Source organism: Cydia fagiglandana, chromosome 9 (assembly GCF_963556715.1).
Source record: "Cydia fagiglandana chromosome 9, ilCydFagi1.1, whole genome shotgun sequence".
In the NCBI taxonomy this organism is placed as follows: Eukaryota; Metazoa; Arthropoda; class Insecta; order Lepidoptera; family Tortricidae; genus Cydia; species Cydia fagiglandana.
In genome coordinates, this window is record NC_085940.1 from 5,531,356 (window position 1) to 5,555,913 (window position 24,558).

Consider the following 24,558-nt stretch of genomic DNA (forward strand, 5'->3'; position numbering starts at 1 on the left):
CTTTGGGTACGGAACCCTAACAGTGTGATGAATTCACATCCTATGCAAATTTATATGTATAGGTAGTACCTATGGGCCCGATTTGGATTTTGAAATAGACATCTATTAGATATCATTTAGACATCACAAAGATACGATAACGATATGTTTAAGATCTAACCTGTCAAATTTGACATTTGCGCGATTCTGGAGATACTCTTGAACGATTTCCACAGGATATGACTTAGAGATCCAATTCACATCTAATAGATATCTTACTCTATCTAACGTAAAAGTGACATTGGTTGCCCGAATTGCGCTGCAAAAGAGAACTAGTTGATATCTAAACTATTACGTATTTAGAATGGATCTAGTACGTGTCGTCTCTTGTGAATAACTGGAAGTTCGAATACGGCAGTATATGTTTGATTAGGACCGTATTTTAACTCACCTTTTTGTATCTTTTCGAGAAAGTTTTTTTCTGCTAAATAGGTAGTTGTACTATACGGTCAATTCTCGGGATTATTAGTTGCCTAGCGGAACCCAGGCTCTCATCAACAATATGAGGTTTTTTTAACACCATTATTTCGGGAAATAGGGAATACCCAATTCCGGCACTGATTCTGTATAGAAAACCAGTAGGGTCAGACCAAGAATAGTCTGCAGCGGATTTGATAGCCAACACAGTGAAAGTGTTATTTTAAACGCAAACTTCTATGAATTTATGACGTATAAATGACACTTGCACTGCGTGGGCTATCAAATCCGCTGCAGACTTTTTTTGGTCCAACTCTAGGTACCGGGAGCACACCCTAGCTTAGGGCCACCCCACATTTAGCGTCTTTCGAGCGTCGGCGTCTGGTCAGCGCTATGGAAAATGACGTCGCTGCGCAGTTGCGTCGACGTTGCGTCGAGCAGCGGCCATAGAGTTGTAGACGCCGACGCTCGAAAGACGCTAAATGTGGGGTGGCCCTTAGACGGATTAACCAGTCCCTATTATTTACTAATCTATTCCTCAGAAACAATAAACAAGGCATTGTTTATTCACCAACTAAAGAGTGTTCTCAGAGGTTTGAATATTATATACGATTGTAAAAGGTTTTTACTGTAGGTAAACTGGAAATTTAACAAACTGGTATCTGAGCTTTCGAAATACTAAGTAATGAGTCTGAAATGTTACTAACTTATAGACAAAGCAAATTAAGAGCAACGCTATAAATAGTTATTTGTTTTACAAAGGGGTAAAGTTGTTGTTTAACCTCTCGTGATAATATTGATGCCCGAGCAAGCGAAAGATTCCAAAATTGAACCGTTGAGCGGTGGAAGGGTTTCAAGGCACGAGGGTTAAACAAATGTTGGCACCGAGTGAAACACAAACTGTTCAACACATCAACTAATTGTAAATTAAATTATCCAACAAAATCAAAATTAATATTTTTAAATATGTAAATATCATTTAAAAGTCAGTTAGCTATCTTTGGGAAAACGCGCATTTATGAGTCTTTATGTTTTCCGAGCTGAATTCTTACTATATCCGTCTCACTCTTACTATATGCGCCTAACGCATTATAGTTAGTGATAGTTCTTACTATGATAAATCTGACTGATGATACATCAAATATAATTTAATTGAAATGCTCACGTTATGTATCTTGATTCAATAATGTATTTTATAATAATTTTGTGACAAATTATACATTTTGATCATTAATTAAAAAATTACAAAGTATTGCACCTATTAAGCAACAGTAGTAACCGTATATTGCTTAAAACTTTTGCGTAACCATGTTTTCATACTCTGGTGTCTCTTGGACGTACTGCGGTTGCTTCTCGCAGATGAAGGAACGGGTCCATTGGTCTGGATCCCCGTCGTAGCAATTGACGTCATCGAAGCGACCATTGATAAACATGGCGCCGCAGAACTGGTTCGTCGCGTTGTTGGGCTCGCCGTGGTTCCATTCTAAGTAACCAGCGTCTTCGAGGGTTTGACCTGGTATCAAACGTAATTATGTTCATCAAACTTTAAGAGCTGGCTCACGGGTCCGGGCCAAGGCTTCCGTCCGGGTCCGGCCCAAGGCTTCCGATATTTTGTTTCCTATGACGGCTGATCGGTGACCACGTGATATTTTCTATAGAAAACTGAAGTGTCAGACGCCTCGAGGGAATCTTGTTATCAACTTTGAAATAACTCTAACAAAAGAATTTAATAAGAAAAATGTATATACGCTTAGAATCTTTTTCAGGGCCGAAAAAGACTATGAAACCTCGGGTGACCCTAGGGCTGGCTCATTACTAGGCCAAAGAATAAGCATACCAAGCTATTCAGCGTAGGAATGTAGCCAGCCTTATAGGCACCCTTCCGCAGGGGACAGATCTATGGGACCTGAGATATGTGGGTAAGTTTATTTATTTATTTTATTAGTTTTAATTTATTTAGTTTACCTATACTTACTTAATAGTAAATTTATAAGTTTTGTTATTGAATAAGTCTTGTTCTCAATACATAAATGGGTGGAAAGATAGTGAAAATACTCTGCCGAATCCCAAATCTGCGCCTAAAAGTACTACCTACTTCTAAAAAGTGTTTTTTAAATGTTCTTCAACTTAAAAGAAACTCACCATGAATAGTCATCCACAATCCTCCTTCCCTGCCCCAATCAACGAATCCGATGTGAGCTACTTCATTGACCCAATCGGGCACTTGTCCTTCCCTGCGACCGTACTGGTTGGCTCTGAACAGTTTCTTCAGCACTTCAGCTTCGTCGTCACTGTTAATGATGGCCAGGTAGGCACCCTCGCTGTCGCAGGAAGCGAAGGCGTCCTTCCACCACTTATCTTCCCTGTGGAACTTGTAGCAACTGCCGATTTTGGCGTTGTAAATGTAACCTGCAATTGAGAATATAAATTAGAAACAGGTTGCAGCCAACTTGGCTAAGATGGAGCATGGCGAAGAGATTCACACCTAATGTGTGAATATCACGCCCTCGCCAGACAGAGAATAAACGACTCTAGAGCAGGCAGGTTATCTGGAACCGAAAGAAATAGGTTTTGAGTAGGCAAAGATATCGACGGGTCGAGATGTATTCGCAAGGGCCCCCGAAACATGAAGATAAGGTTGGACAGTCTGCTAAACATTCAGGAATTTGTTGGATGAGGAAGAAAATACTGGTTACATTTTGGTTAACAGCAATCTTGGGAATTTTAACTTTTCGAAGTAACATTATTTTCTAGACTAATGTCAGCACAGTCGCAATACGTTACCAATTCTATACACTGGCAATGTAGATTTTTGGAAGATTGGGATTATAGCTCTCAGAGAACAACTCTTCAAGATTCGGTCTAATAATGATTTTGAATTAGATTCCTTGATCTAAAAAGCTTGCGGCGATTATTATTAACAAGTAACAACACTGTTTTCAAGTTGTTAACAATCTTACCGTTGTCCTCAGGACCACATTTAGGGACCTTAGGGATGACGTCCTTCTTGAAGCAAATGAAGGGCAGTTCGTCGGTGCAGGCGCTGTCGACTAGCATTCCATCGTAATGCATGCTGACGCAGCTCTCATCGTTCTTAGACTCGGGTTTGCCGGGCGCCCATGGTACTGGTATCTTTTTCAGAGGAGTACCTGCAAAAAACATGTAAGAGGGATAGCTTTTAACGAATTGGTACTGAATTCTGTAAAAAGTAATCAGGGACACAGCAGCAGTGTATTGTCTACAGCTGGAATCGCTGTGAGCCTCACAACGATTTTAAAAATGTTTCACCTCAAAAATAATAAGAATGTATAGAACCGAAAGAAAAGGAAAAGTCATGTGAGAAAAACGCCATTCTACGATCGATGTTCGCGCTAGTGCAAACGCTGATCTGAAGTGTAATTCTATGGAACTTGCTAACTATGTAAACAAACCGCCATATTGAAATTGTCAAAGAATGATGAATTTACTAGTCACTTTTGTTTATATAATTGGCAAGTTCCGTAGAATGACACTCTAGTTAATCAGAGATACTTAGAAGTTAGGACGAAAACCCTTCATCATTGTTTGTCTCTTATAGGAAAGATAATGCATTTACTGGATCGATGTTATACAGGTAGCAAGTTTAACGTGTAGGAATGGATTAATAGCAACGATTTGTTTTCACGGTGACCTGTCTGTAATGGACTGACTTGAGAGCTTGTTAAAGATTAAAAAGTCTCATTTATTACCTCCCAGAGTATAGAAGAGCCCTTTAGAGAATGTGTCGTGGATGCCAGTGAAGACGTAGGAAGGCGTTTTGGGGTCAGCCAGCATAGCACCGCTCATGGCCTCCAGAAGGGCCTCATTTTCTGGCGAAGCTAGCACACCACCTGAAAAATAACAATAATTCTCATTTATTAACCATAAAAAGAAAAAAAAGAAGAAAAAAGAGAAAATAAAAAAGAATAAGAAAAAGAAAGAAGAAAAGGAGAAGGTCTATTAAATTGACAACTTAATGGTAGCCATCGTGACTTAAACGATGAAGAGTGGAACAAAATATTACAACAAGTAGCAACAACATATGCCATTTTCAATGTCAAATTACTAAATTATCTATTGGACCTGGACCTTCAGAAGTAAGATAAACGTAATTATTTTAGTATCCAAACTTAATGCAAAATACTGATTTCGTCTCGTGTCAAGAGGTCAAAGAGATGATTACACGTAAGACATACGACTGTATAAAATATACTCACGAGAAATAAGTAGGTGTATGATTTTTATCACGCAGTACCTATACTCTGTATCTTTAGGTATTTAAATAAAATTAAATAAATCTACCCTCATGGTATAATAATATACTCCGCCTGGTACTCTCTTCCCGTCTTTTCTAGGTCACTTGACTGACACAAGCCTACGTCATCATGCGACAGCGCTATAAGATAATATGCGATAGCGCTATATATAGCGGCATGTTATTGTGACGTAGGCTTGTGTCATTCTGGGAAGAGAAGACCATGTTTTATTAGACTATGTCTACCCTCAAATGGCTCGTTAAGCCATTTGAGGTTTGCTCGTTAAGAATATATTATTTTTATTTCATTTCATTTCATAAGTCAGGACATTCCTATAGATAAGTGATACATTACCTTCCTCGAAGCAGGTCAAGCGTGCTGTCCTCCATGTGGTGGGTGTACTGTGGACTTTCAACCAGCCCTTGACTTGGCCGTAGTGTTCGTAGCCATCATCTGTTTACAAAAATAGTTTTACAAATTACTGCTTTCAATTACGACATAAATAAATATTATCGTACAAAAACTAATCTAGCCCCAGACTAAGCAAGGTTTGTACTATGAGTGTTACTAACAACTTAGGTCCCTAAGGCTAAATGTGTCGGAAAATATTTGCTTATTTAAAAAATGGCTTAGCTGGAAGGAAGTTAGTACATTAACCGAGCCGATTTAGCTTCGACCAAGTAGAATCGGCTTAGCAGTTCTGAAGCTAGTAATAAATACTCGTAATAAGAAAAACAAACATACTCTAACTGCTATAATTTTTTTATAATGTGTTTATATGTATTTTTTATTGTTTTGTAAGTGTTTTTATATTTTACTTTTATATTCATATTATAAAAACCCTAGCCTAAGAAAAATGATGAATAAAGAAAACAAACATACTCTAACTGCTATAAACCATACACCATACCAAAACACACTCAGGCCATGTTATTTTTTGTAAAAGTTATTAATAGATAGCATAATAAAATTAATAAAAAGTTTGGTCCGAAAAACAAGTTTCTGCGTCAGCTAATCACGAACTGCAAAAACATTTCTTGGAATTATACCGGTCTGTGATAAAACGATATAAAAATAAATAATCATCCTCAAGTTAGAGGTCAAACACCCAATCAGTGCTAATAAATCCAAACAGGGTTTTTGTTAATTCAGGTTTAGATCCATGTTTTCACAAAGCTGTCATTGGATCTTTTAAATCCTGGAGCAGTAGTGTGCTTGATTTGACAACCTTGTACCTTGGTATGGCTTGAACTTGGAGTGTGTAACGCATCAAAAAGCAAAATATCATAATTCGCTTCCCCTGGTTCCATTCATTTGGGGTCGGCTCAACATGTCTTTTTCTTCTTCTTCTCTGTCTCTCGCCCGTCATCTCATCCTTCACATGCGTTCGTTTCAGATCATCTCTCACACAGTCCATACCTTTTCCTTGTTTTTTCTCTCCTGTTTCTTCCCTCCATATTCATTCATAATACCTTTCTCGTCCCATGACTTTCATCCCTCCGCCTAACATGCCGTACCACGCTAGGCGACTCTTATTTTTTCTACCATGGGTGCAACTTTCAGGCTTCCTCTTATACACTCATTCTTTATCCTATCCATTCTTGTCACACCACGTATCCATCGTTACATACTCATTTCTCATTTACCAAAAAGCAAAATATTATTTGTGTAGTTTTAATTTCTCATATAAGTGAATTTTCAAATCTTAAACCTAAAAAAATCTGAACACGGCTCCGATAAAGAGCAATCTCACACCGGAGGACGCCGAAGACCGGGCAAAGTGGAGAAGATTGAGTAGGAAAGCGGACCCTGGCGCTGGGCCGGGAAATGCTAGGTTGAAGATACCATATTTACAATGCGAGGCGAATAATGTAAAATTGTTCATATTACTGAACAACTTTTAACCAACCCCGACTGAACTCGGAAAACAAAAATTAAAACAACAGCATTACGGCCAACTGACTAATCCACCACGGCCACGAAACGAAGGAAAAACAGGGGAAATAATATGTAGTCGCGTATTTTGGCATAGTTGTAGGGAATGGTGTATTAAACAACATACTAAAAGTTTAGTATCGGAGGGTGGGGGACTGGGGGTGAAGCTAACGGATAATTTCGACAATTGTTGGTGTTTTATATGGGACATATTTTTTGCAATTTTAGTGAAGTTAAGGTAGAAGAAAAATAAAAATTTAAAATAATGCATTTAAGGCGGTGTTTTTACAGGATCTTAGGACGTTTTTATTCTTTGTCGAGCAAAATACGAGTTTACACTCAATACAGAGTACGTACTCAAAAATATTTCAAAATGAACTTTATTATTTATTTATTGTTTATTTATTAACATAAAAATATACATCTTATACAATAACAGTGTCCCACAAAACAGTTTACACACGGTTTGACTGTGGGATCGTGCAGTCTCTACTCTCTTATATTAGAAAAAAAAGTTAACATCTATCATTAGTAATAATGCTCAACAATTGCTATATACGCGATTTACGAGGTAACTACGCAGCTTTTTACCAAATTTTACTTTATTGGCTTCCTGTCTGATGTCAGAGGGCAGCATAGTTTTGTCAGCATTAAGCACAATGCCATTATCATGCGACCAGCGGACTACTAAAAATAAAATAAATAAATAAAATATCATTTATTTCAGGCTTTTAACCCATAATAAAAAAAATACACATAAACAATACAATGGCATACTATATACAATACAATAAAAAGGAATACGGAATGTCAAATGTCTACTGCATCGACATCTTAACTTTAAAAATAAATTCGTGTTCAGGTATATGTGAGTACCTTGTTCGCTGCAATATATCTAATGACCGGTAACTTCTTATAGTAACAAACCATTTTTTAAATTATTTATGAGTACAAAAATATCTATTGGTATAAGTATTTTAAATTACTAATTAAGATTTTTTGCGGAGCACGCACATTAAAATAATAAACACTACGATTCGAAAAGTGTTTAAACGTTGTTAAAAAACTAATAATCTAGGCAAAAAACTTACCAGCGGCCGCAGCGCAAATAACAAGAGCAAAAATCAAATGCGTAAAATACATTTTTACGCTTTCATCAAACATTACACTTTAATGGTTCCAAAGGAACTGACTAAGATACGTCTTTTATGTTAATATATACCCAATAGGAACTGGAATATACAGTATACTTAAAGAGTCAATATTCTCATATCATTATAGACTCTATCACTTCCACATACGGTCTATAGTTAGTTTTAAAAAGCTTATCACAGCTCTTATTTGGAACGGAGGCTCATAATGAAAAACCCTGGGTAATGGGATAAAACGTTATTTTATTTGTTATCTATATATGTCAATACTCGTAATTATTTGTTTGTATTCGTGGATTCCCCATATTTGAAGTGCGTGGGGTAAATTCAAGCGGGAATAACGCACTGCGGGGTCCATATTGGGTCGCATAATAATTGATTGTCCTAATGTAATATTACGCATAAAACTCATTTCGCATAATTGTTATTGTATTGAAAATATTAATATTTCTGAAAAATTATAACACAAACCTAGCCTAACCTACCCTATTCTATACAACCTATGCAAAATATTTTCGAAAATACTTTCTGTTTCAGCTGGAGAAAAAATATGCGAACAAAGTTTTATGCGTAACATTACATTATGACAATCAATTATTATGCGACGAGATAGGATCCCCGCACTGCGACGACCGCGACAAAATCGCAACTTTTGAAGGATATCATTTCACAATTGTCAACTCAACAAATCAAAGCGAATAGGGATACTTACCGGTCCAAATAGGGAATATTACGTAAAACTCTGCGTAGAGGGCATCACTATCTCAATCACATTGCCTACATTTAAATAGAGTTACACCAATTTAAGTCTGCAGTAAAATATTCAGTATATTCATCAATGGACTCTTGACGTTGTTGCCTGATAAAGACGAATAGTTTAAAGGGTTTTTATTATACGTCAGGTCATTAGGTAACCTATACTAGATAAGGTTATGACTTTTGACACTTGAGGTCATATTAAGGATTAGACATAAGTAACTATATACAGGGTGATTCAGGAGACGTGAGCAGGACTAACACTGCGCATTTCGTAAATTATAAGTAACTGTTTCGTATCAGTATTAGTGCGGTTAACGTTAATTTTCTAGTCATGTTGAAAAAAAAAGTTATTAATTTATTTACGACATGCATGGTCACCCTACAATTAGAATACTAAACTACCGATATTCTGTGTCAAATTGAATGTCATCACGGTCTCTCACTCAAGTTTGACAGTTTATTTTCTTCGTAATCATAATGCTGTCATTACGGTTAAAGAGGTTTTATGTTTATTAATTAGGTCTTATAGGGTGACCATGATGTAGAGAATTAAATTTTCCCTCGCCAAAAAGTAAAAAAATAAGAAAAAGTGTGGTTGTTTCACCTAAATACGATGGTGATCGATCAATTATCAGATACTGAGTGTGCAGTAGTTATATTTTAATCGTCGCGCGTCATTTTATCAGTAAGGTCAATCTCAATACGGATAAGTGTGGCTGTGGGGTAAGTGTAGCTGTGGGATAAGTGTGGCTGACCTTCACATTGTGGCCTGTATCCGGTTAATTTTGGAAATCATGTTATCCCGAAAATCATTTAAAAACATACATATTCCGTTGTAATAAAGACTCCCTTTTTGAAAGTTAATATGGAATAAGATAAGAAAATATGGTGGATAGGTACCACATTTGTGTCTTTTCTTTTCGAAAATATCTGTTCGTATTTCGAGTTCATACATTTGTTTCTTGGTAATTCGGTTGGCCTTTTGAGTCTCGTAAATACCCTCATATTCATACGGTATATTCGGTTCCTCAAATATAAATACATACCGCACATAAAACCTACATATAATTATTGGCCCAGTTAAATTAAGGGTTTCACCTCGGAATGAGAGATAATAAGCTGGAAACTCGTATACACCTTAGTTATGACATTTTAAAGGTTCTCTTAAAAGTCGACGCATATATCGTGTGCGCGTCGGAAGTTATTCCAGGTCAAAGGTCATAAAAACTGGTTATTCGCGGATATCAAGTTTCCTATAGCTCCAGTTTTATTGACATGTAGGTAAGAATTGTAGGGCATACAATTTGCGACGAGTTAGGTATAAAACGTTTTTTCATGCCATTAGCCATTTTCAAGATATACGGCATAGAAAGCGCAGCGGCACGGGAAACGCACTATAACGCAAGGCGAGCTGGTAATCTGTGTGAATAATACGTTCTATAAAGTTTATTAATCGTTAAAATGACACTTATGGATCACAATATATAGATTTTAAAACAAAAGTGGCCCCTCCTGTGGACAATAGCTAACAGCTTGTGTGTATGTATGTAATGATTTTATGACATATGTAGTTTACTACAAAAAGGGTACCCCTTTATTGAGGTTTAATCAGGAAATTAAGCTTTATAGCCTTTAACTTAAGGTATTTCTACAGGAAAGAGGTAGATTTTAAGTACTAATAATACATGAAAATGTTCTCACATGCTTTTATTTAACTCCCGAAATCTCTATCTGTAGTTAAAATAGCGAGATGAAGTAGTTTTAAGTTCATTCTTATTCGTTTTCTTTCTTAGAAAGTACATTGTTTTAGTTCCAAAAATAGATTCCCCATCCATAATTTATCCGGAAATTATATATCACATGTCCTAATATGTATAGCTTTAGAGAAATGATGCTTCAATTGAAGCGCGGCAGCGTCGAACTTAACCCCCCTCCCCCCACTAAATGTACCGTGGCTCTCGATGTCTCCCGGTCAGAATCTACTCAGACCAGCTAAAAATCAACTGTGCCAAGTTTCAGCGCATAGTCACAAAATGTAAGGTCTCATTCACTATCAAACCAACTAATAGTACTTATGTCTGATCACTGCGCTTTCTGTGCCCAATATCTTGAAAACGGCTAATCTCATGAAAAAATGTTCGATGCTTAACGTGTCACAAATTTTATGCTCTACAATTCTTCCCTACATGTAAACAGCGGTGGAGTTATAGAAATCTTGATATTCGCAAAAAACCGATTTTCATGAACTTTGACCTTGAATAACTTGTGACGCGCACATGATATATGCGTCGACTTTTAAGAGAACCTTTAAAATGTCATAACGAAGGTGTATACGAGTTTCCAGCTTATTATCTCTCATTCCGAGGTTGACCCCCTTTTTAGGCTTAAGATGACTGGCCCATATTACTAATTAGCCATAAGATCGACTGTGTCATTTATGGTGCGTTGAATCAAAGAGAATTAAGAGTACATACATCCAATTAAAATACATTAGCGTTAACATGTAGGTATATTATTAGAATACGCACCAAATGAAGATAATTATGTGTGCACAAAGTGTCAAGTCTTCGTTCATTCATTACGTACCCAATTGAAAGAAAACACCCCTTCAAAGACATTAGCATATGGAATTCAATTCACTTGACGATGAGCAAATAATGAAGGCACAGACAGAGAAATAACGTTCTAAGATATCATATTTAGGGGTAAAAATGAAGGGAAAACTTAAAAGGAGCGTCAAAACGAATGAGTGAATGATTTCGGCGCGTGTGACGGGAGGAAGCGACTTAAGCTATTGCATACTTTGCATACGTAGGCTCAGTTTTTCCCTATAGTTCGTTTTTTTAGCATTAGAAAGAACTTCAAAGAAGGTAAGCGATCTTGACATGTCTTTTAATTGATAAACGCTTTTTAAAAATCAGTAAGTACTACTTATGAAAGCAGAAGAATATAAATGATCGTATTAGATTCATATTTGTTACATATTTGCCGTAACTTATTTTTAAAATGTGTTTTTCAATTAAAAGACACGTCAAGATTGTTGACCTAATTTCTAATGCAAAAAAAACGAACTATAGCTTTTAATTATATATGTCAATCGTCTCGGAGAAAGACTCGCTATTCACGTATATCTCAGGACGGGCTTTACGGGCACTAAAAATGGTACTATAGTAACAGCACCAGTCATGGGACATTTAAGAGGAAATTTGGAGTATTTATGATATTTCCCTTATAAATGTAAATGGTCTACCGCTTAGCGTGTAAAAAGATGAAAGTCCTATCCGTCTTTCATGTTTTTGGCATGGTGTATCAAAGATACTGCAAGGAGTTTCCACATACATAACAAATTAAAACTATGTTTTTTTTCTCCAGTCATGGACACCAAAGCTCCAGTAATGGGCCCCCGGTAATGGACGTGGATCCAGTAATGGGCTCCCTATAATGGACATTGCTCTATTAGTATAAAATATTGAAATGGGGATTAAGTTATGGCAAAAATATAATTTTTTGGTATAAGCTTTTATTGCTGAATGTATTTTTCTTTCCACAGCCAATTATTATTGTATTAGATCCATCGAGACAATTCTAATAGACCCAAACAAAATTAGTTAGGGTTTATTGCGATAAAGTTCCCATGGCCACCTCCTGTCTCCATCATCAGATCAGGTCCATGTTATCATAATATTGCATTATCATCCGATTTGCATACTTAATTACATACTTACACAAAATTTCAACTGAATCGGAAATCGAAAATGGATCAAATTCAGCTACCAAGATTTGACCTACACTAACTAACAGGGCAAGTTAAATAAAAGTTTGGAAAAACGATATTAATTTATCCGAAGTCCGAGAATACCTCCTGGTTGACATATTTCGTAACTACATTTTACTTCTGTATTGTTTAAAAACATGATATTATGGCATGGCAAGCATCATTATGTCAATTGTCCCATCATAGGTCTGCAGTTTTACAGCTCCTATAATGGGATTGAGCCAAATACCACTATTTTTTTTACATCTGTGGAGTCACAACATAGTGTGTTGTATACCTTATCTCATGATAAATGCAATTAACAAAACACATTCTAGTTTTCATCAAGTATTAATTAGTTAAAATTTAATAAATTAACTCACCTCTCTTAGCGAAGTTGTTAAGAATTCGTATTGGTATTTTTTTTCAGTGACACGACAACTTTTGGGTTGACGCCAATTTCTTAAAAGATAACCGAATTTAATAAAAATTTTAACAGAAACAGCTTTTGGACTCTTATTTATGATAAAAATATATCCAGTGTTAATAAACTACTTTTAGATACTTATTTTAGAGAAATTGTGGTTATTTGTCCCATTACTGGTTCCACGTCCATTATAGGGTATACTACTATATATAATTAAGCGGTGTCACTCACGAATTCAATCCAATCATGCAGTTTAATGCAACTAGTTGCGACCAATTGAGCGCGCGATGCGAACTCGTCAACCGTACGGTTACCATCAGTTTGTCACTGACATAAACGCCGTCGAGAACGTAATTTACTTTCTATACATCTCGCTCGCACTCGCATATTAGTGCAAACGGGTTGTATAGAAAGTAAATTACGTTCTCGACGGCGTTTATGTCAGTGACAAACTGATGGTAACCGTACCGATCGCGTTACAGCGGTGTCACAACGCTGTACTGGCCCCATTCATGCCCCATTCTTATCACCCGTAAGGCCAGTCCTGAAATAAGTCAGTGCTGGTTATAAATTGAACAACATCCTCTAAGCTGCGCGGGTTTTTCGAACTACCGACACTTGATCTTTGTTTATCAACTCGAACGTTTTGCACATCGCACTCGATCGATACAATAATATTCAGTTTTTCAACCATCGAAGAAAGTAATACATATTAATAAATTTAAAAAAATTGTGCAAGTTTAAATCAGCATTTATCTTGTATCTTGCAGCACAAAACAAACACCATCGATCAACCCATTGCTCATTCGGGTATTTTCCTGACTGTCAGTACTCAGTAGGCGTGTGAAACAACCCGCGAAATGTGACGGGTGCGGATACTAAGATCATCTGCGGGTCGGGAATCAATCTTGGCCTTTTCTTAGCTTTATATAGGAATTTTTAGTGTTAGGTATTTTTAGTGTTCCTTGGGAAACTTTGTTCAAGGATATTAGCGATATTAACGCCGCAACAGTAGCTTCGTAGGCAGGGCCCCTAGGCTAAAAGACACACAAGGCTAGAAGACCGTTAAGCAATCTTATTATGTAGTTACTTAGGTACGTGGGAGTATACCAAAAGGAGGCAAAATACGACGAAGTTCAGAGCAAATACATTATGCAGACAGCGCGGAAGCTCGATACAAGAAAGAAACTAAAACATTCAAGTAATTAGCAACTGCCAGTGTGCAGGGCACTTCCTAACTCTTCTGAACTATTAACGAGCTAAGTTATAAACCGACTGAAGTTAAATATTATAAAGGAAATACTTACTTCTTTATACAAAAGAAGTAAGTATTATATAATTTAACTTTGATAAAACCAAACTTTGACCACCTACAGACTTAGTAAGTTCATTTATTATCTTACTTGTTTGTATACAACAATATCGGCTGTATAATGATATTTTTAAATAATAAATCGTATTTTTGAATTCTATTGATACAAAAGTAAATTTTACTCTATTTTAAACACTGTAGTTTCTCAAATTCTCGAGATACGAGGTGTCATAAGTATATTGTCGCTATACAGGCTGTCCTAATATATTTTGTTATATGAGCTTTGGCGACAGGCGACAATTTTACGAACGCCGAGTTTATTGCGCACATAAATATAATCCACGGGCTATTTAAGTTAATATACGCCCGATTACTTAACAAAAGTGCATTAACTACTCATAAAGCCTCATACAATATTATACCCTAATGTAAAGATATAAGGTATACAATTGAATAAATCCTTAAATGTATTTTACGCACTTGCGTGCGCATCACGCCCAGATGCTATGCAAAGAATGCTGGAAATTGCGTTCTGATTTTTGACAATAACTTAGTAGGTGTGCGAGATTAGAGTGTAGAATCTTAGAAAACGTTTTATTTAATGGTTAATAGAAGGGTAGGTAATGTTTTCACGTGTACCTACATCGACAAACTAGAATAACTTAACTAAATAGGTAGAGGAGGCTTCCGGTTCGAGCGCCATCTTGATAGTCTCGCGTTGTGATTAATTCATTCATTCATATTGTTTCATCATCAACATCGGTCTGCGAGTCTATTACAGACTATGCATGCAGTGTCAGGTAGGGAGACAACGTTTTTCGTGGCTGTGTAAGCCAATATTGTTTAAAGTGTAGGTAATATTAATAGCTTATTATACAGTACGTTTAACCACCATTTTGGAGTCAACGGCCAAACAAAATCACAGTACACTGTCTTGTACTAACCGTACAATTTTATTCGTATTACCTTGCTCCTAATACCTACTGGCGAAATGGTCCCACTGGAGTGAAGCCATATTTTTTAAAGAATGAATGAATTCAAATATCGGTTTGATGTCAGGTGCACGTTGAAATTTGCCTATTAGTTTCCCTCGTAAGCTTCATGCGGCAATTATTTTACATTAAAGAGTTGCGTCACATTTGGGTAGAGTTGGGAGTAAACTTCCCCTATGCGCTGTATTAAGTAGAGATGCCCCGAATAGTGGTTTTGGCCGAATACCGAATATTCATTTGTCTGGCTGAAGAGCCGAATATTCGGCACATGCGAACATTTTTAGGGTTCCGTACCCAAAGGGCAAAACGGGACCCTATTACTAAGACTTCGCTGTCCGTCCGTCCGTCCGTCCGTCTGTCACCAGGCTGTATCTCACGAACCGTGATAGCTAGACAGTTGAAATTTTCACAGATTATGTATTTCTGTTGCCGCTATAACAACAAATACTAAAAACAGAATAAAATAAAGATTTAAATGGGGCTCCCATACAACAAACGTGATTTTTGACCAAAGTTAAGCAACGTCGGGAGTGGTCAGTACTCGGATGGGTGACCGTTTTTTTTTTGCTTTTTTTGTTTTTTTTTGCATTATGGTACGGAACCCTTCGTGCGCGAGCCCGACTCGCACTTGCCCGGTTTTTTTTAGTCACAATTATAATCAAAACTATTCGCCAACAAAGCACAACGTTTGCTAAGATATATTTTATGTTGAACAGAATTAATGAATGTAGTTAGTCAATCAAATCAAACCCATGATAATAATAAAACATTTTGTAATCATCAAATGCTCTAAAAAGGTATTTGCAAAAACATTCCAAGAATACATTTCAAATATTAAATATACCTTGTTTTTGGTAATGTTTATTGTGTAATTTTTCTTTTTAGGTAGGTGCAACAGATATTATTAGGTATTCGGCCGAATAGTGCGTAACATTCCGGTGAATACCTAATATTCGGCAAATTGGCCGAATAGGCCGAATAATACCGAACAGTCGCCGAATATTCGTGGCAACTCTAGTATTAAGTATGAATAATGATTGAGATTATGACGTGGATATATGGGGTTATCTGAAATTCTGTGAACTACAAATTAGCCGGGTTATATATTATTATAAATTAATTAATAATGACTGTTCATATTACAGATAATCATACATAACTGCGTAAGTAGAAAGTAAAATTTAATATTGAAATGTTATTAATATCTCTTAGAACCTCGTTGGCAATCGCAGGTCTGAGGGCTTACCGCGAATCACGTTTGACGTGTCCCTGTGACACTTTCGTAGTAATTTACAAGTGCGACAGAGAGGCAACACGTCGAACGTGGTTCGCGGTAGGCCCCCTGATGTCAGGTGATTATGCTACGAGCCTTTAAGAGGAAAATGAACGACCACTTTTCTATACAAAAACCGATCCCATTTTTCTCTTTTGATATTAAAGTTAATAAAGAACTTGTTAATATACATACCTTCAACATTACGCAGTATATTCCTATCATTCCTCAGTACCTAAACGTTTCTGTTTAAGTATGTATATTTTCATTTTCTCTGTTCCTTTGTTGAAATTATTCAAATGATTCCTTTCTGAACGTGGATCGGCGTTTGGATTGTTAAGGGGCCCACTGATTAACAGTCCGCCGGACGGTAGCGGCCTGTCAGTTAGAACAAAATTTTGACAGTTCCGAACAACTGACAGACCGATACCGTCCGGCGGACTGTTAATCAGTGGGCCCCTTTAGAGTTACCAGTAGCGGCGGCTTCATGCAACCCGATTCCCACCGGCTTGCCTAAAATTTATAGCTACTATACATCCATAATGAAAACACTACGTATTACCTTGGAATCGATAACACGATTTAAGAAAGCTTCACTATTGATTAAATTTCAAATTTCAAATCATAGCGGGCGCGCGGGCGACTAAAGGGACCCACTGATTAAAAGTGACATTCCATTTCCAACTGCAGCTGCAATACTGTTCATTTTCTATGGCAATTGACAATGACAGCGACGCGTTTCCATAGTAAAATGAACAGTATTGCAGCTGCAGTTGGAAATGGAATGTCACTCTAACAGTCCGCCGGCCGGTATCGGCCTGTCAGTTGTTCGGAGCTGTCAACATTTTGTTCTAACTGACAGGCCGATACCGTCAGGCGGACTGTTAATCAGTGGGCCCCTTTAGTTTAAGCTTGACTATTCAGTCACCACTAACTACCGCCGTACGCCTGCCGCCCGCACCTTCCCCGTCACCCTTACAGCCGTATTCGAACAATGAGATACGTCAAACAAGTGTCAAAAGTGACGTACTTATTTGTTTGAAGAAGAAACGTCAATTTTGAGACTTGTTTGTAATGGAATGTTACCATTATGGTAACATTCCATTTCGAACCGCAGCTGTACTACCGGTACTGAACTAGAACTAGTGCAGCTGTCGTTGGAAATGGAATGTTATATTGAAAGAAATGACAACGAAAAAACATTGCAATAAAATTGCTCTATAAACCCTCGCTTGTGCCAAAACCAATTTATTCTCTGGCCGTGTGCCAACAATATTCGAATTAATTTAATCTAGGCGAAGGGCCCGCCCATCCGTGTGATTAATCCCTTAGAAAACATCTGGATTAGGTTCAAGTTCAACATGGATACCAATATAAAAAATAAAATAAATAAATAAATATTGGGGACATCTTACACAGATCAACCTAGCCCCAAACTAAGCAAAACTTGTACTATATGGGTGCTAGGCGACGATATATATACATATATAGATAAATACATACTTATATACGTAGAAAACACCCATGACTCAGGAACAAATAAATGCTCTTACTGGGATTCGAACCCAGGACCATCGGCTTCGCAGCCAGGGTCACTACCCACTAGGCCAGACCGATCGTCAATACTACTCACAAATATGAGGGTTCATATTCTCCACATTTTTTTAGTTCCCAACCAAAAATGACCAAATAGATGGCGAAACGACCTGGACTCATTCTGTGGTGACTGGCGGGAGCATGTACAAAGCCGTGACGAGTGGTGAAAGACAGGGGAGGTCTTTGCCCAACAGTGGGACACAATATTCACCACATATATTTATTAAACTCTCATGTTCTAAACTTTAAACTTTAACTACTTACGAGTATGCCCCCATTTGCACGGGAGCTTTTTCAACGCGCGTTAAAAAAGCGTTTGAATGACACAAATGGATAACCATATGTGGTATTATCTATGAAAAGGGACCTTATTGTCGATGGCGCTTACGACACTAACATCGATGAGCACAAAACGTAGTAGTAGAAAATTGGAGATTCTGGCCCTTTTTAGTTATTTTGATTTCCAATTCAGCAATTAAGTTTCTTTGATTACTGAATCATTCAATGTTGCTGTCTATCCAATGCGGAGGTCAATTTATGTTATGTGACACTGATGAACTGATCAGTCATTGGGTTTAATGTCCCTTTGTAGTTTTTTTTATAAATAACTCGTATACGGTGACTTGTAGCAAAAAATGTTCTGATACATAAGTAATCTACATCAAATTGTCTACATTAAATATTCTATACACTTTTTCGCTAGGTTCAATATTTAAAAAAATATTTAAGGTGGAAAGTTAATTATGATCAATTGTCAATAGTTTTTATAAATAACTCGTAAACGGTGGCTTGTACAAAAAAATGTTCTGATACATAAGTAATCTACATAAAATTTTCTACATTAAGTATTCTGTACAGTTTTTCGCTAGGATCAATCTTCTTCTTCTTCAACCTAACGTTTTAGCTAGCGTCCAGTCTTCAGCATCCTCTGGTATGAGATTGTTCTCTTCCATGTCCGTTATCACGACGTCTAGCCAGCGCTTCTTAAGCCTACTACGGCCGCGTGATCTAGGGCCTTGGACAGTGAGGTTAAGGCATCTATTTCCGACGTAATCCACCGGTCTACGGCGTATATGGCCATACCATCGGAGGCGACTTTCCTGCAGCTTATCCACTACGTCACGGATTCCGAGGCTGCCACGGATGTGTTCGTTACGTATGCAATCTAGTCGCGTAACGCCACACATCCATCGCAACATCTTCATCTCCGTGACGTGAAGCTGCTGGACATGCCTTCCGAGGATAGGCCAGGTCTCGCTACCATATAGTTGGTATTTGTAATATGGGCCTTGTTGCCTGAATTAAATATCTAAATAAATAAATAAAGACTGGTCGGATGATGCTCTTGTACACAAGGCCCTTTAGCTTCACTGGTATCCTGGGGTCGAAGAGGACACCGGTTACTTCTCGCCATTTTGCCCAAGCAGCGCTAATTCAGGCTTGGACGTCGTGATCGATTTCACCCGATTGGTGCAGCATGAACCCAAGGTATTTTAATTTATTCGTTTTCACGACAAATTCGTCTCCTACCTTTATGGGGTCAGGGTCCGTGCCGCCACATGCCATGTACTCGGTCTTCGCAACATTTAGTTTTAGACCGTCGTTTTCTAGCACACCCTTCCATTGGTTCATTTTATGCTCCAGTTTCTGTTTGTCCTCATCTGTAAGTGCAATGTCGTCAGCGTACATGATAAGCCATGGAGATGGTTCGTGGACTTTCGCTGAAACTGTTGTCTAGCACTACGCTGAACAGAAAAGGACTCAGGGCTGAGCCTTGGTGAACACCAACTGTGATCGGGAATGGGTGAGTAGAGTATCGCCAACGGTGGTCCTTACTATGGATTCCGAGTTGTGGTACATGTCTCGAATCATGTCAACATAGGTTTGTGGCACATTCTTCTCCTTCAAAGCCCACCAGATTACCTGGCACGGTACGCAGTCAAAAGCCTTTTGTAGATTCAGAAAAGCCATATGCAAGGGCTTTTTCTTTTCTCTGTAGGCTTCGACTAGCATTCTTAGGGCAAAAATGGGATCTATAGTGCCACAGTCAGGACGAAACCCATACTGACATTCCGAGACAGTGCACTCTTGCCAGAGCCTTGAGTCGATTACGCGCTCGAAGAGTTTCATGGTGTGACACATGACCTTAATACCGCGGTAGCTTCCACAGTCCTGTACACTACCTTTGCCTTTATAAATTGGTGTTATAATGCTCAATCTATATGAGTTGGGCATCTTGCGTCTGATGAGGATGCGATTAAAAAGGTCGGTAAGTATGATCACACCACGAGGACCTATCGCCTTCCACACTTCAATAGGTATGTCGTCAGGGCCCACGGCCCTTTCGGTTTTTCATGTTGCGAAGGCAATTTTGTACCTCGTCTGGTATAATAGGGGCAACAAGTCCAAGATTAGGGGGCAGTTCCGGAGGAGACACATTTGCGTGTTGCGTGTTCAGTAACTCGTTAAAGTAGCTACGCCACCTCTCGAATAACTTTGCAGTTAGATACTTTGCTGATTTGGCTCCTTCTTATAAATAAATAAATATTATAGGACATTCTTACACAGATTGACTAAGTCCCACAGTAAGCTCAAGAAGGCTTGTACAAATACTTAAATACATAGAAAACACCCATGACTCAGTCACTCATGACTTATGAGTAGGTAGTCTATCTGGGTGGAGTGTAACCCACTCGTGTAGGTTATGAGGTGCTCAGGTTTCTCTTGGAAGAAATTATTCAATTACCTTTATTTACCGACATTTCGACACAGGTTTCACTGGTCATGGTCGCGGCTAACTGATGTCCCATTAAAAAGCAAGTAAATAAGTTAGTTAGTACTGTAAGTTTTAAATATTATATCACTGAAGATAGTCGTCTTTTTTAGATGTGATTAGGGCTTGCAATTCGAATATTCGAATATTCGAATTTGTCGAATATTCGACCTGTTTCGATATTCGAATATTCGGCCGCTCAGTTTTCGAATATTCGAATATTTTTTACTACTATAAAAAATCTATTTCATCCGCTGTAGTTACAGTTTCTGTGTGTTTTCCGGATATTTACAGTGAATGAGGAACGGTAGGTACCCAAATACGAAGGAAATAATATTTTTACTGTATTCCTCTCGATTGACTTCCTGAATACACTGAAACTTAACTCAATTTGAAAGAAAATGAAATCAAAAAGTATGTTATTTTTACGGTGCGTAAGTTTTAAGTTAAAGGATCATTCTGTTTATTCAGTGCAAGCGTACGTTAAGCGATTTTTTGAAGACAAAACCTTGCCCGCACTTATCGCAATTCTCAAATTTGATCATACCAAACCTGCCCAACTAGATAATCTAACTTATCTAAGTAACTATGCACCTTTAGCTGACGAATAATCTACCCAGTAGTCAACTTTTTCCCTTAAATATTCCAATATTATATAATTAAGTCGAGCATTAGAAATAAAAACTTGCCAAAATAAATAAAGTCAATAAAGATTCCAAATACAATGGAATTAAAGGCCTTTTTACATGCCTCTGAGTGACTACAAGTTAATTTAAATCAGAAAATAATTAACTATTTACTAAAAAATATATCTTAAATACCTAGGTGTTTGGATGGTTAAAGTTATATTATTTCACGCAACGCATTTATAATAAAAGTTTTATCTAGAAATATTGAATACATCTTATTTAGGCGTTTTACTTGTTTTTATAAATGTGGGCATCTCATAGTAGGATGATAAAATCTAGTTAATTAAGTGGATTTCTGCAAAATATCATAATGTTTAGCAATATGTGAAAAAAGCTTTTGAATAAAAGGATAATAAACCGATTTCTCGGTTTTTTTCTTATTTTTTATAATATTCTAATAATTATTCGAATATTCGAATATGTCGTCAGAAAAAGTCGAATATTCGAATACCTGAAAGTTTCGAATATTTGCAATCCCTAAATACGATGTACAATTTTGGCCAGTTTTCTGGGTTATTATATATTAAAATAGCCTCTGCATCACAAAAACATATAAATAATATTGCACGGCTGGAAATTTTACAAAACTTGGTAAGTATAACCACCTATATCATAGGCTGATAATCAGACATGTTTCCTTTTTAAAGTTACAAGTACCTAATTATGAGTTCTTTGCAAGCAATATTGATAAACCTATGTGTTATTGGTTATAGTTTCAATATATTGTGAGGTAAAGAGGACGGAGTCAAGAATTGGAGAAATCACAGCAAGAAATCACCGCAAGCCCGCCTGCGCGCCATCGCCACCGTGATACCACGGATTCCAACACATTTTGTTCTGGTTGCGAAACACGAACGATATTGACACTATTCATATCAAATGATCGGTGAAGATAAATCAGGTGAGCAAGGTTTGGTTATTCATTTTTATATTTAGTCTAGAGTGTCCCACTGCTGGGCAAAGGCCTCCCTCCTCCCTTTTCACGTTTTATTCATTACTTAACGTAAAATGTGGTAGTATTTTCATGAACATACACTCGACACCCAAAAAATTACGGCCTCTTCATTTTTTATTTGACATTTTATTTGACTTACTATCGGTGTTTTCTAGAAGAGCAGAGCTAACTAAGCTAGTTAGGAGCTGTTTATAATTAGAATTAGTGGATAACTTAACATAGCATAACAGAGTGGAACATACTTAACCAACCTAGTGCTAGAGCCGAGGCCATTAAGCAGTCTGCATACCAGGCTTGGGTATTAGCCCGCGATACCAAAGCTGGAGCACAGAGGGTTCGCGCGAGGAAAAAAGCCTTTAACTCAGCTGCCAAGTCCTGCAAACGGGTGCTTCAAAAGGCTCGATTCGACCACGTCAGTCGAATAGGGGCCAAACTCGCCTCCTACCCTCCTGGTAGCAAGCGGTTCTGGTCCCTGTCGAAAGCGGTCGAATCCAACTTCTGCCGACCCACATTGCCACCTCTGCAGAAACCTGATGGGACACTGGCCCACTCCGCGACAGAGAAAGCTAACTTGTTTGCTTCTCTGTTTGCGAGCAATTCACGTCTAGATGCAGGCTCAAAACTTCCACCTACGCTACCTCAATGCAGTTCCTCTATGCAGAGAATTGCTATACATCAAAAAGAGGTACGCCGAGCTCTGCAGAATCTTGACGTGAATAAGGCCAATGGACCAGACGGTATACCTGCACGTGTACTAAAGCAGTGTGCGCCTGAGTTGTCTCCTGTACTGACACGCCTGTACCGCCTCTCTCTCCTAACAAGAACGGTGCCGAAATCCTGGAAGCTTGCAAACGTGCAGCCAGTACCCAAGAAGGGTAGTCGTGCTGATCCCTGCAATTACCGACCAATCGCCATTACCTCCATGCTCTGTAAAGTCATGGAAAGGGTACTTAACGGCAAGCTGCTGGCATACCTCGAAGCAAATGATCTGCTCAGTGACCGTCAATATGGCTTTCGCCGAGGTCGGTCTACTGGGGATCTTTTAGCGTATGTCACGCACTGCTGCGGCGAGGCCATCGAGAGGAACGGTGAAGCGCTTGCTGTTTCACTGGACATCTCGAAGGCCTTTGACAGGGTTTGGCACGCAAGTCTCCTTAGCAAGCTTCCTGCATACGGCATCCCTGCTGACTTTTGTAGCTGGCTATCTGATTTCTTGAGTGAACGGTCGATCAGAGTAGTTATTGATGGCTGCTCTTCGGACCTCATGGCCATTGACGCCGGTGTTCCTCAGGGGTCTGTTCTCTCCGCAACCCTTTTCCTGCTCCACATTAACGACATGCTGCAACCCAGCATTGTAGGTTATGCAGATGACAGTACGGTTGTTGAGAGATATTTGGCTAGTGCAGGGGACAGCAGGGAGGATATACGTTCACAGAGAGAGGCCATGGTTGAGCGAATGAACTTGACCCTTAGTCTCGTTTCCCAGTGGGGTGATGACAATCTGGTCACGTTCAATGCCTCCAAAACGCAGACGTGTCTATTTTCCGCAAAACGGAGTCCATTCGACCTGACTCCTTCTTTCCGGGGAGCATCTGTACCTATTGCCGACAGCCTGGAACTCCTCGGCATGGAGCTGAGTTCAGTCCTCAGCTTCGGCAGCTTCATTGAGTCTAAAGCTCAAACTGCGGCCAGAAAGCTGGGCGTCCTAAATAAGGTGAAGCGATACTTCACACCTGGACAGCTTCTAACACTTTACAAAGCTCAAGTCCGGTCGTGTATGGAGTATTGCAGCCACCTGTGGGATGGCTCAGCTAAATACCAACTCGCCGCTTTGGACTCAGTGGAGCGCAGAGCCAGGAGGATGATTGGCGACAAGAAGCTAACGGCTAAGCTTCAGTCTTTGGCCCATCGGCGGAAAGTCGCCAGCCTGTCGGTATTCTACAGGCTGCACTTCGGGGAGTGTGCCCAAGAGCTACACGAGCTTATACCACCGTCCCCATTCTACCATCGGACTTTTAGACGCACGGCCGGTTTCCATCCTTACATGGTAGATATTCCACCAATTCGCACGAAGCGCTTTGCTTCTACTTTCCTTATGCGCACTGCCAAGGAATGGAATTCCCTGCCGGCGTCTATATTTCCGTGTTCTTATAACCCGGCAACCTTCAAATCAAGAGTGAACAGGCACCTTCTGGGCGAGCTCGCTCCATCG

The 24,558-nt window shown here is 38.5% G+C and overlaps 1 protein-coding gene across 1 annotated transcript; it reads right to left on the minus strand.

Moving 5' to 3' along the window:
- Window positions 1-1,743: 1,743 nt before the first annotated feature.
- LOC134667185 (macrophage mannose receptor 1-like) lies at window positions 1,744-7,860 on the minus strand. Its single transcript, XM_063524505.1, has 6 exons — window positions 7,757-7,860; window positions 5,085-5,183; window positions 4,185-4,325; window positions 3,417-3,605; window positions 2,599-2,865; window positions 1,744-1,969 (listed from the first exon to the last, which is right to left on the minus strand). Exons 1-6 carry the CDS (start codon window positions 7,827-7,829, stop codon window positions 1,746-1,748), a joined length of 993 nt encoding a protein of 330 aa, XP_063380575.1. The 5' UTR covers window positions 7,830-7,860; the 3' UTR covers window positions 1,744-1,745.
- Window positions 7,861-24,558: the final 16,698 nt, after the last annotated feature.

What these genes read in the sequence shown, in the direction of transcription:
- LOC134667185 (XM_063524505.1), bottom strand. Translation starts at nt 7,829, where the DNA reads ATGTTTGATGAAAGCGTAAAAATGTATTTTACGCATTTGATTTTTGCT. An exon ending in TATTTGCGCTGCGGCCGCTG is followed by an intron (nt 5,184 to 7,756) that starts GTAAGTTTTTTG and finishes TTTTGTAAACAG; the next exon opens with ATGATGGCTACGAACACTAC. An exon ending in ATGTGGTCCTGAGGACAACG is followed by an intron (nt 2,866 to 3,416) that starts GTAAGATTGTTA and finishes TCTCAATTGCAG; the next exon opens with GTTACATTTACAACGCCAAA.